Raw genomic sequence first — 12,875 nt, forward strand, 5'->3', positions numbered from 1 at the left:
ACAGAACATCAAGTAGTTTGTATGTTACAAAGCCAAAAAGTTTGAGATTTCTATCATATGGAATCTGCAGATACAGTTTTTGAGATCAGTGTGGGAAAAAAGCTTTGAGGTCAGAGCGAATTACTGAACTCCTACACCAGTGTGGGAGTATATCTCAGGGAGAGAAAGCAGAACAAAAAGAAAAACATTGCAAATATTAACAAAAGGTCACATGAAGAATGAAGTCCGAATATTTTTGAAAGTCAGAGAAGATATTCAATCGTGCTCAAATTCCTGCTTGCAACACTTTATTTGAACTGCTTTGTAGCAACTTTGGGTACCCGCGCCTCCTCCCTCTTCTGTTCCTCGTCCTTCCTCTTCTTTTTCTTCCTCTTAACTATACAAATTCATGTGCACTCTTCTCACTTATATGCCCTTGGAGGTAAAACTGAAAGGATTTCAGCTGGAAAAACACATTTGGTTAAAGTATAACTCTTTCAGTACTGAATATTGAATTCACTCCTTCAGTCTGCCGTGGTTCGAGGTTGTATGGAACTTGCAGTTGCTATGACAACACAAAATGCACTTCAGAATAGACTTACAGTATGTATATGCACTGAAACTACAAATACCCCTTGTTATAAATACACTCATCTTTAATTCAATACTGCAAACTTATGTGTTGTTACCACGTTCTACAGGTGCCTGTCAGTATTGTTTATCTATAGTTATAAAACTCACATTTTCTGTTGATGTAAAATCCAAAGTTTTGTGGTAAGCAGTTGTGTTCTTGGTCAGATTTCAGCTGTCGAGGTGGAGAAGTGCCTTCCCTGCTCATTATATGATCTCTTTTCTCTGTATTCTCCTCCTGTCCGTCTCTGTCTGCACCTTTGCTGTCCCTCCTCCTTTCTGTCGTGTCCTCTCCTGGCTATGGCGGGTGGTTGTCCACGTTCCAGGCCACTGCTCCAGTGAGTATCCCAGTGGGTCCTGAGCTGGCTGGGTTAGGCAGTGGTAATGGGACCGGGCTTGGAATTGGGACTGGGAACGGCATCAGTGTGTCGTGGCAATCCCCTCCTGTCATTTTCAAAGGCGTCCCGGTGAGTGAGGCTTGGTCTCACGCCTTTTTATCTTAATTTTAACCTCTCTCCTGCTGTTTCTACTTGTCGTCGTTTTTAATTTTTTTTTTTTTTTTTAGCTTTTTATGTCACCCATTTTGTTTTCTCTCTCCCTGCTTCTTCATACCATCTTCTCTTTATATTGAGATTAGTGATGCATGATAATGATTATTTCTACCGATAACCGATAATTTCCAGCTTCTTATGGCCGATAAGATACTGATAACCGATCATTTCTTTCTGTTTGGTTTTCATTACTGGACGGTATGAAAGGCTGAGATGTAGTGAGTACAGATTATTATAATTTGAGCATTTTCATAAAGAAAACGACATTTCAGACAAAAAGCTGGGAAATTCGCATTTTTGTAAAAGAAAGTTATTATCAAGAGCAAAATCAATTTCATTTTTATATATTTTTTTGTTTTTTGTTTTTTGTTTTGTCAACTTGAATTGTACAAAAATAATGCCGAGAATAATATTCTTTTTGAGTAATAGTGGAAGTATAGAGTGGAACATTCCCCAAAATGTCAGGAAGCATCACAGCTACAGAACAGCCCCTAAGTAAGCCTAACAGCTTTGTTGTGATCTCTGCATATTCTTACATTGTTCTGCTTGTTGGTAGTTGGGAGGAATCAGACATCAGATGGAAAATCTCATCAGTGGCAGGGAAAGAGTTAAAACCGTGGGAAACCGTGCTGCTGACTGTGATGACATGTTTTGACTGATCTAGCAGGCGCAGCAGTTTGACGTCACGTGCAGCATAATGCAGTGTGTGTCGTACTGGAAAATCAAATTCTCTAATCGGAATTATCGGTATTACATCATAAGTCCCATTATCAGGACGATAATTATCGTGCATTTATAAAGAGAAGATCTGCAAAGAAAGACAGATGCATCTCTATTAGGGATGCACGATAATTATCGTGCCTAAAGAAGTTGGATACTGTGTACCATTTTGCTTTTCGTTTTACAACTGGCAGTGAAAACGGCAACACCACTGTACACTGTTCACTGCTGCTAAATGGCATTCTCTGTCCGTCCGCAGACTCTCGCATTGGTTAGTTTTTATTTGTAGGAGTCTTCTTGGGCTTCTTATTTGTGTACAAAACTAGATCAGCATGACCTGCACTCTCAGTATTCTCTTGATGTTGTTCCCCAGGGTTCGCACAGAACTTGGCAAATAAGCTTTTAAAAATGCTGCCCCCTCCACTTGGAATAACTTACAGAAGGACCTGAAACTGTCTGATCTGATCACTATGTGGGAATTGAAGTCAGCTTCAAAAGATCGAGAAACCAGCACTCTTGGTCAATAGGATTGCTACTGTGATTCTCACTGAAATAGAAAATTGCACATATTAACATATTTGACTGTTCGGTGTTGCATTTTAACTGGACGCTGTGCTTGCTCTTTGTAATGTGTGATAGTTTTATTTGTCTGCTTGTATTTAATATTGTTCCGATGTTTTTGCTGCCGTCACTTGAAAAAAAATTTAAATGTCAATTAGTCATTTGCCTGGTTAAACAAAGAAGAAGAAGAATATATATAAACACACACACACACACAGTGCATAAAGTGCATAACATATATCATGCTAAGGGCACATAAAAACAATGCATGGAGGTTTACATTGCAGCCTGGGTAGCGGTTGCCAGCTGCAGCGGCCACGCTCAATACTGGACTAATTTCAAAAATTGTTTTTTCCCCAAGTTACACTTTAAAAGTGACCAACATTATGTTATATATGTCTCATAGCTCTTTGTGTAAGAATTATGCAACTAAATAGAAATTTCAAAAAAAGTAGGAATTAAGTATTAAAACAATCAAACTACAACAACTAAGGTAAAAACTTTAAAATGCACTCTCTAATATCATCAGGGCGTCTTGTGGCTGTTTAAAGGCTGGGGCCATAATGGCTGAAGCGGCATTGCCATGAATCAGAGTCTGGGCTCATGGGACAGCCAGGAGACAGTCAGAGGACCTGAGGGATCTGGGGGCCACATATTCTCTCTTAAAAGCACATAAGATGTCCTTGGGCACAGAACTTTTTAAAGATTTACAAACCAATAAAAGGGTCTTAAAATCAATAATAAAACTGACAGGGAGCCTCTGCAGGGGCAAGCAAAATCTTATGTAATGTGAGCTCTCCTGGTTGTAGATAAAACATGTACAGATACATTTAATATGAATCGATTTTGAACTGGCTTTTTTCAACAGACCAAAAAGGATTGCATCAGGATAGTGCAGCCAGCTAGTGATAAAGGCGCAGATTGATTGCTTAACATTGGCCTGAGCAGCAGCACTCTGATAACACTTTTTTAGTGACACAGAACAGCCTTGAGATAAGAACCAAGGATGACACCTACTTGGAGTACACTTTGGTTACTAGTTCCTCTCGCTTGTCACGGTTGTGTTGCAGAGCCATGCGTGTGCTAACATCTAAGACACACTTATGCAGCGTATTCATGCAGTTTGTTTCAGCTGGATGCCATCCATGTAATTGTGATAACGTGTGCCTGTTTCATGATATAAGAAGATTATAGAAGTCGCACAGTGCACACATTTGCTCTTCCTGAACCACTCTTACACTAACTCTAACCAATCTCTCCTATCTTGGCTAAACCTAACCATCCCAACCAACAAAGGCAAAGAGTAGTAGCAAATCAGAGAGAGAGTAGGCTGGGTCTTTGCGCACAGTACAGCTGTGCTCCACAAAGTGTTATTGTGACTCTTACTAATCGGAGGCAATAAAGAATTTTCTGCCAGTAAGGTACTAAAGTGATGACAGCAGTGAGGCCAACTCATTTCCGAAGTGTATGAGAAAAAAATTGCAAACAGTATTTAAAGCTGCACTAAGACTTAAAAGACCAAGGCGAACAACCTTGATCTTAAATTCATTCACAACTGTTAATAAGGCTGTCTCTGTGCTGTTAACCCCTTTGGCCCTGTTTTAATCATGCAGAGTGGTATGTCTTGAGCACACAGACAGTGTGGATGTCTCTAAACTCACCTGCTATTTTGGTTCATGTATGTGCAGCAGTGCAAAGTGCAAAAAGGTTGGAGGAATTTATATATAGATCAGAGATTGCTGTGATTAATTAAGACACATCCCGGTTGTAGTTACTCCAAAAGCCGGCCAATCACAGTGACACATGACGACGATAGTTCAAAGAAATGAAGAATCAGCTTATCCAGGAAATCCTGTGTTTGTCTGGATGTAATGATGTGAGCATGCTGGACCACAAATCTGCAGACAGAAACAGATAGTGTGTGTGTGTGTGTGTGTGTGTGTGTGTGTGTGTGTGTGTGTGTGTGTGTGTGTGTGTGTGTGTGTGTGTGTGTGTGTGTGTGTGTGTGTGTTTAGTTAATGAAAGTAGTTTGATATTTTAGTCATTATTCTACTGTATTTGACACTGTAAATGGTTAGTTTGTATCCTAAAATGCAGCATTTGTTTTGTAGTGCATCAAGTATGAAATATGAGTAATTTAACTTGGACTCTGAGAAGCTGTTGGCAAGTTATAACCCGTCAGTGTGATGTGTGTAGATGTGTGTCCTGACTGATATTATAGTAACATTTTTACTGATGTTATAATACATTTCAGGTCAGTCATGTTTTTTTGCTGATTGACCATTGTGCAATGAGTATCCATTACACCAGAGTGGATTACATATTTTCTAGTTTTAAAGGCTTCAACTCTTTTAAAAACTCATAACACCTTAATTTCTTGATACTTTTTACACCTCTGGCTATTTATTTTCTGATAAGTTAAAGTTTTTATCACTTTGCATTGAGGAATTACTTTCCCCGTAATGTAATAAGATACTACATAATCTGTAAAATATGTTATTACAATATCAGTCATGACATTTTAATACATTATTGGTTAAACTATTACATCATTCATTATTATAACAATTTCAGTCAAATTAAGTGCAAATTTGATCACATTTCTAGAAAATGATTACATTATTGGGTGCTACATGGTACAATATTGAGAATGTTTGTCTTTCCACTTTTGCAGGGGCCTGTGACTCACATCCGGACAGTGAGCATAGGTGAAAAGCGGCAGCCGGCAGCTAGCACGCATGCCACTGTTAACAAGAGCCATGCTTTAATAACGCCGGCACTGAAATCTACACCTGGAACCAGGTATGCAGCAGGCAACTGTCTGTGTGATTGTGTTCTGTGTGTTGGTTCAATATATCAAGAAAGTGAGGCTGGTTTGGCTACTGTCATCTCCAGCTACTGTCAACTATGAGATGGTGTTTAAGATAAAACATTTTATCTTCCTTTATCCTTATCTTTGTTTATTCTTTTATCTTCCTTTGTCCCCCATTTCACGATCACTTGATATTCGTTGCTTTCCCCCTGTGGTTATCATTGTTGTTTGAGTGGCTTTATAAATAGCAGGACCCAGCCACAACAAGTACGTGAAGCTCTGCCAGAACCCTGAGTTGCTCTTTATGGTGCTGAATCATATCACATCAGATTTCAGATCACGTAAAAAAGAGCAATAGCAATTGCATCACATTGTTATCCTCCTCAAAGATGTTTTCCTTGTATTGAATTACATTTATATTGACTTGTTGAAAGGAAAGACTTGTTTGTATGTGTGTCCGACCCTGCCCCTACATGAGCATGTACAAATTCATGTGCCTTTGAGCGCATTGCACATATATACGTGTTTTTATGCCCGTGTGGGCGTCTGGATGTCTGTGTGCTTGTCCTTATGCTGTCACATCTGCTGTTACCAAGGAAACCCCGTGGGGAGGCGAAGAAGTGCCGAAAGGTGTACGGCATGGAGAAGAGAGACATGTGGTGCACAGCCTGTCGCTGGAAAAAAGCCTGTCAGAGATTCACCGACTAATCCAGTCCCCCCCTTTCTTTATTGTGAGATGAGCTCTTCCTCACTCGGAGTGACAGCTGTAGGTGGACTCTTCCACTGAGGAGACGAGGGGAGATTTCTCCACCACGGAGCTCTCAGTGCTGCTTCCTCCAGCCCAGCAGGGGGTTCACCTTCTCTCTTTTCCATTTCCAAACACAAAGAGAAAATAAAACTGGTGGGTAAAAACAAAACAAAAAAAAAAACTGTGCAACTTTATGCAGGTTTGCAGACTTTTTTTCTAGGACTGAAACATTTTCATTCACAAATAAGGAAAACATTTAAATTGGAATTTGATTTCTTTGTTTTTCTCTTGCCATTTTTCACGGCCTCAACTCAAGGCAATGTTTAAAGACTACAGATAAGCTTTTTGGTATACTCTGTTGTTCATTTGAGGAGCATCATGTAGTCTACTGTTTATGTGGTGGATCATGAAACTTTTTGGAGGTTCAAGGGTTAACACCAGATTTGCTCGGTAAGACCTCTGTAGCATATCTGTTCATTGTCACTGTTTAATTAAGGGACTTCAAACCTACGCCTGTTCACTTACAACCAACAGTTTAGGTGTAAGCTAAATCCTGAATCTAGCATCCCTGTCTTCTGCAGCCTTACTGGATATCGACATTATGTTGAGGTGCATATTGTTCAGTATCTACTACCTGTTCATTAAGCATTCAGCACAGCCAGCTATTCTTCTTGTAATTTTGTAAAAATGCACAAAACCCTCAAACACAAGTGGTACAAGAGTTTGCCCTTGACTTTCCAAAATATTTTTGAGAGATGTACACAATATCTGAAATATTCGTTCCTCTCTTTACTTATACCCTAGAGATATGCACCTTGGAGAAATAAGTCATCTTTTAGAGTATCACTGAAACCACAGCGTATGCCTGAGAGACCTGATATCTATTTCTTATATAGAGTTTATTTTCAGCATTGACTTGCTGAAGCAACTAGCAGTTGCACTGTGCAATCAGCAGGATTCCAGCATTTATTATGGTCTTGCTTTGTGGTTGTCATTGTTATTAAGGCGAGTTGAGGCAAAAAGGCTCAGTTTTTTTCCTTTTATAGCAGATGTTCTTAAAGAGACTGTTTACCACAATGAATGATACATGATTGATTGCTGCCCTTTGAAACTTTAACTTACTGATGTTAATTGTGTTTGTAGGTGAAAAACAAAGAGATTGTAACCAAAAAATCATTTCTTACCATTTTAAATGGAGAGGTTACCCAATCTTTAGACTTCACGGTAACTGTCACTAACCAGCACTGCAACATTTGTAGATACCAAACTTCATAGGACATGTTCCTATGTTTTTATTTTAGTCGATGTTGCGTTTAATCGTTTGGAATAATCTTTTACTCTAAACATTTGGAAATGAAAAGTGAGAATCAAATCAGTGCGGAGCAGCAGTGTGGGTGGGCGACTATATACTGATTGATATGAAAGTGAGGAGAAGCGTGCTGTTTTTTTTTTTTTTAAATTGAAAGTTACAAGTTTTTAGAATAGGCCTGTAATCTTAAAAGACAGGCCTGCCTTTCCAAACTTTAGGTGAAATATAGGCGGTAGATTTTTAGAATTTTTTTATGTTTCCCTTTTACCTGTATGAGAAAAACAAAAAACAAATCTGCAATATTGTCCATTCTATGAAAAAAGGACCCTTTAAAAAAAAAACATTTAGTTACCCAATTTACATTTCTTGTAATAATCTAAGATACAATGAACAATGAAAGAAAAAATGCAATTGGTACCCTAACAGAATTTAATCTCAGATATTTTTTTTCCCTAAAAATATTTGAAAAGATGTTCTCCTGCTACACAGGAGTGTTCCTACAAAAGACAAATACAGTGAGTAGGTTTACATGCACACTAATATTCCACTATTTTTCCGAATATGACAAATTCTGAATTTGAGTCAGATCATTTAAACAGCATGTTCTGTTTTGATTTTCTGAAGTAGGCCTTACTTGGAGTGAAGCATTTTCCGGTTAGGACGTAGGATATGCCGATGTTATTTCGGTTTTAGAAGCATTCTCATTTGTGACACACGGCCTCTTGTCTGTTAACAGTTGGCTCTGTGTGTTGTACACAAACCAACATGCCAAGACTTTGTAAGGCTGTGGGGTAGAGATGCATGCCCAAAAGAAAAGCCCACATTTCTGGATGGAAGAAGAAACACCTACTTTTAAACATTATGAAAGACCTGAATATCAACCGGCTTTTGGATACCTGTAACTATTGTAACACTGAAATTTAAAAAAAAAAATTTACACAACTATTTTGTGCAAAGAAGCAAAATGGCACAAGCAGTTTCGGCCATTCCAATTTGACATATTTTGATGCGATAAACAACATGTTAGGGTACATTAATCAGTGTATTCATGGCTTTAAGTAAAGGGGAATACAGTTGGAATATTCTTTTTCAAAAGCCCTGTAAACAGCATAGCAGGAATATTGTCTTTTTTTGGAATACGGTCAAAATTGGGAATATTTTGTGCATGTAAACATAGTGAAACAAGTCACCAGGCTAAAACACCTGCAGAGTTGAGGTGTATTTGTAATTGTTTTAATATGACATTGATGAACAACTAAGTGATGATATGTTATTGGTGATAATTAATAAGTTGAACAGAATTAAACATCAGTAGTCATAGTTAAATTTTTTTAATTTAGATATTTTCTTTCCTCCCCTCATTAGCAACAGTAGTAACTTATTCTGAGCTGACTCAGTACATTTTTAGATTTAAACGATTGATAAAAGACATTACCAATCTACCAAGATGACCTGCTTCCCATAAACCATAGCCAAGTTAGTTTATTTATAAAGCCCCAAATAACAAATTTGGCACTAAGTAGATTGTGCTTTCTGTTCTCGACTCTCAGAGCGCTCCTTACCCTGACCTGACCTGATCACCATAGCAGCGTTTGACAAACGCACACGCACAAACACACTGCCTGTCTTCTCCTAGATGAGCAGGCATTCGAGCATTTGACTCCATGCCTGAGGTATAGTATGACTCCAGACCCCTGTCACCATAGAAACACCTGTGCTTTCCCTCCGTCGCCACAAGGTCACTCATGCTGTCTGCTGTTGGCTGATATCACGTTAGACGCGACCAGCTCTGGATGAAAGCTGGGAAGTCGTTGCTCGACTTAATTGGAGATAGACACATTAAGCACACATTTAATAATAGTCATTAATCTCACACTCAGTTCATGTTATAAGCCACCATTTTATTTTGAAAATCCTGCCTGTAAATCGTTTATTCCAGTGGCATCCCAGATAAGCTTCCGGTCTCTTCCGGTCAAAAAGTTCACAAAGTGCCAATAAAAAGAACATAAAAAGGAAAAAAAAGGTATACTGACCTAATGATATTGCACTACGTTGCACTGCGCAAAGACATGTTTTTAATACATGGACATTTTATATACACAAATTTTGAAGTGAAAGGATTTTTTTTTTTTTTCAAGGGGTGGGAGGGGTGTCGTCACTGCCCGATGGAATACATGGGGTGTCAGGGAAAGGGGGTCCTGTACCCCTGGGGGTCCCCCATTATAATGATCTCGACAGTTAATGTCTTGCTCTCTGTGTCAGATTTATTGTACTAATCATACTGGCTGTTTTTAGAAGTGTGGTACTGGGAAGTACAGTGTGGTACTTAGGTAGTCACTTTGCCTTTCCTTGGAGGAGTGCCAAGGGCTGAAAGCAGCACCTGCCTTGTCTCAGTGATGGGAAAACACCGGTCTCAGTCAGTGGCTACGCATTAATGTCTTGATAACAGATGCTTTATTGCCTGGAGTTTTTTCTCTCTCACACACACACACACACACACACACACACACACACCATCTTTGTGCTTCCTTTCTTATTCACATTTTACTGAGCTGAGGTAGTAACTGTGTAGATACTGTTATTAGTGCTGGATACCACTTTTAATTCTCTGGTTTGGTTGTTAATGGAGTATTGAATGCAGCCCATCAGGTCTCTCTCCATCCTCAGTGTGAGCATGTTTAGATTTCACCAGCAGGCTCACAGACCAGTGCTTTTGCTGGTAGTGAATGTGTTGTCACATGTTAAAGGGATAATTTGGAGTTTTTTCATTGGGGTTGTATGGGCTACTTATCCATAATCGGTGTATCACAAAAGGTAGATGTCGTTCGGCGTGCCCCCGGTTAGGAGAGGCTGCAGGATGGTCAAGACAAAGCTAAATATGGTACTGCTGTAGATGGGGCGGCAGGAAGTAGATGTATTTTAGGCACCATAAAAAAGTCCCACCAAAACAATCTGTAACAGTTTAAGTGTTCTCTATATTGAGAGTATTTTCTCCACTTTTGGTCTACTGCTGCCTTGATAAGTTAGTTTGTGTTCTCGTGTGTCTTTGATGAATCCAAACTACATGGGTCAAAGTCACAATAATACAAATAAACTTCCTAATCGAGGCAGTGGTGAACCCGCTGCTCCTGTGTACAGCGATGTTAAATGAACATTTTTCTTAAAGGAGTCTGGCTTTGAAGAGGGCGATATAACTACTTCATTTTCTGTCAGAAATCAGTCTGACATGAAGGTAAAGGGGTGAAAATATTCCAAATAAAGTGTAAACTTACACTTGTATTATTTTTTGTAAGTGGTACTGTACTTTTTTATAGATGCCTAAAAATGTTCTGTTGCTAACCCTGTCCTCAGCAATACATTGCTTAACTTTTGTGTTTGACTCCAGCCAGCTTCTTCAAACTCTGGGCATGCTGACTGACATCTGCTGAATGTAAAACACTGACTATTGATAAGTACCTCATACAATTTTAAAAGATCTGAACTATCCCCTTAAGCTTACTGGTTCCTGTGGTTCCACTATTCCACCTATTTTTTTTGAGTTGCACTAAACTGGCCCGTGACGATCAAGGCTCAAGCCGAAATCAATAAGAATTTGACTTGTGACATTATGGCCAGAAAGAACTGTGGGTACAAAGTTGCTCTTGTGGATGTTATTGGTGATTTACATTCAAACGTTCACTTATAAATTGGGAGATGGAGACTGACTGTTTATGGGTTTGCAGGGAAAAGTTGATGGAGAGCAGACACGAGACACGCAGTGACGATATAGATGGATTTTGCAGTTTCAGGGCTTTCTTGTACATATGCAACATAAAGAGAACCGTGAGGCTTTTTTCATATATTGTTGTTTTCTTTGTTGTTGTTATCTTGTTATATGAAAAGTAAACTTTTTTTACAGTATAGTTGCTCAGAATATTTTCTTTCATTTTTTTAAAAGTCGATTGAGAAGCTATAGTGAACATAACACGTAAAAGATTCAATGTATATTGTAGCTTAGTGGCAAAGGGGAGAAAAAACCTGTTGAATGTAAAACCTACAAAAAGAAATGTCTTTTTTTTGTTGATATATTTGCTGGCTACTTTGTACTGCCTGTAGTGAACCTGTAGCGCGTCCTGATTTTGGTATCCAAATCCTCTAACACCCACAGCTGTCGTCACACTGCTAAGTCATATCAAATAACCATGCAGTATTGCTTTACCTTCCTATTTTGTGCAATGAGATGCTTTATAATGAAACAAGAACTAACTTGAGCTTTTGGTGTCATCTGGGCTTCTTGCTCACACTGTTGCTGTTTGTCTTTCTCCCTGCCAAATAGTCATTTTTCTGAAATGTGGTTATCGTTGTCGTGGATGTTGTTTGTGGTTGTGGCTTTTAAGTTGTTGTTAGGCAGGATAACCTTCGACCTATCTGGTTAGTTGAAAATTATAACCCTGTAGGAATTTGTATCCTGCCCTGCACATTCCAACAGACAGCACGCTTTTAGTGTCTTCCACTCGTTTTCCTAATAGACTTCCCGTTTCATTTTCACTACAGTGATTCGTCTCTGATCACCTTGTTCTTTTTTTTTCTCCTGTTTTCTGTTCTTGTGCTGTCCAGCTTTACTGTGGTCCCACCCAAGCCTTTACCCAGTATATTAAGCTAAACTAAACCCTTGAAATGTGCATAAAAAAAAGCCTTTTATTTCCACGTCAAAAAAATCTATGTGCTGCTTTCTTGAATGTCAGTTTTCATTTGTGTGTAAACCAGCAGCAGCAAAGCCAATAGATCTCCTTCCAAATCAAATGTAATGTAATGCATTGCAATGGCAGCTCCACTCAGTTCTCTGCTTCTTCTACTGTGCTCTTGTTGTTTGTCCTGGCTTTTACCCCTCTGTTTGTCACATCTCTCATTTGATGACCATTTTTTTTCTCCTGTTGTGTTTTTACTGAGCCTTACACTGGCTGGTGTGAAAACTGACTTTTGCTTGTTTGTTTTTCTTCGTTTTGTTTTCTCATTGATTGATTGATTGATTGATTGATTGTCTGGTTGAGTTTGAGGTTGTTTTGCATGTCTAGCATCGCTCATCTTTTTGTTCTTTTTTTGGTTAGGAGATACAACACTGAAGGGTTTTATGTGTTAGATTTTCCCTTTCAGTAACTGATAACCCTAGGCTGATGTGGTTTGTTTTCCTCTCAATGTATAAAAAAGCCTGAGAAACGCAGAGCTAAAAGCGTTTTTGAGGGAAACATGACGTCAGCCTCGGGTCTTCACTGGAGGGCAAGATTTCTCCTGTGCGTGGGCTCGGCCTCTGGTCTTTATCAGCAGTCCCACGCACACGGAGGAAGCACTTTCTGAGGATTGGTGCACTCAAGGAGTATTTGTGTGAATGTCAAGCCTATGACTAGTGCTTGGAAAGATGGATGACCATGTATGATGCTGATAATGTGATCTATGTGATGTAATGTGACGGAAAGAAAATAAACCTGAATGGAAGAAGTCCGCAGTCAGATACACTATTAATCTTTTATAAGCGCATGAATAAGACAAATGGCTGCAGGAGATGTTTAAAATCTACCAAAGGAGGAA

General features: G+C 39.0%; 1 protein-coding gene across 4 annotated transcripts in view; it reads left to right on the top strand.

Moving 5' to 3' along the window:
* The window catches only part of slc2a4rg (SLC2A4 regulator), a 71,745-nt gene that overhangs the window by 41,404 nt on the left and 17,466 nt on the right, over window positions 1-12,875 (top strand). The window contains exons 7-9 of one of the 4 annotated variants that reach the window (XR_015777477.1): window positions 936-1,076; window positions 5,116-5,243; window positions 5,850-6,154. Coding sequence is in view for 3 of the 4 variants with exons in the window: in XM_042491236.2 (XP_042347170.2) it covers window positions 936-1,076; window positions 5,116-5,243; window positions 5,850-5,961 (381 nt within the window). In the remaining variant the exon portion in view is untranslated. Of the gene's footprint in view, window positions 1-935; window positions 1,077-5,115; window positions 5,244-5,849; window positions 12,786-12,875 lie in introns of those variants that run through there. The other 3 variants (XM_042491236.2, XM_088082069.1, XM_042491238.2) reach the window with 3 other exon arrangements.

The sequence above is a fragment of the Plectropomus leopardus genome, chromosome 9 (assembly GCF_026936395.1).
Source record: "Plectropomus leopardus strain MGB_pleo_1.0 chromosome 9, ASM2693639v1, whole genome shotgun sequence".
In the NCBI taxonomy this organism is placed as follows: domain Eukaryota; kingdom Metazoa; phylum Chordata; class Actinopteri; order Perciformes; family Serranidae; genus Plectropomus; species Plectropomus leopardus.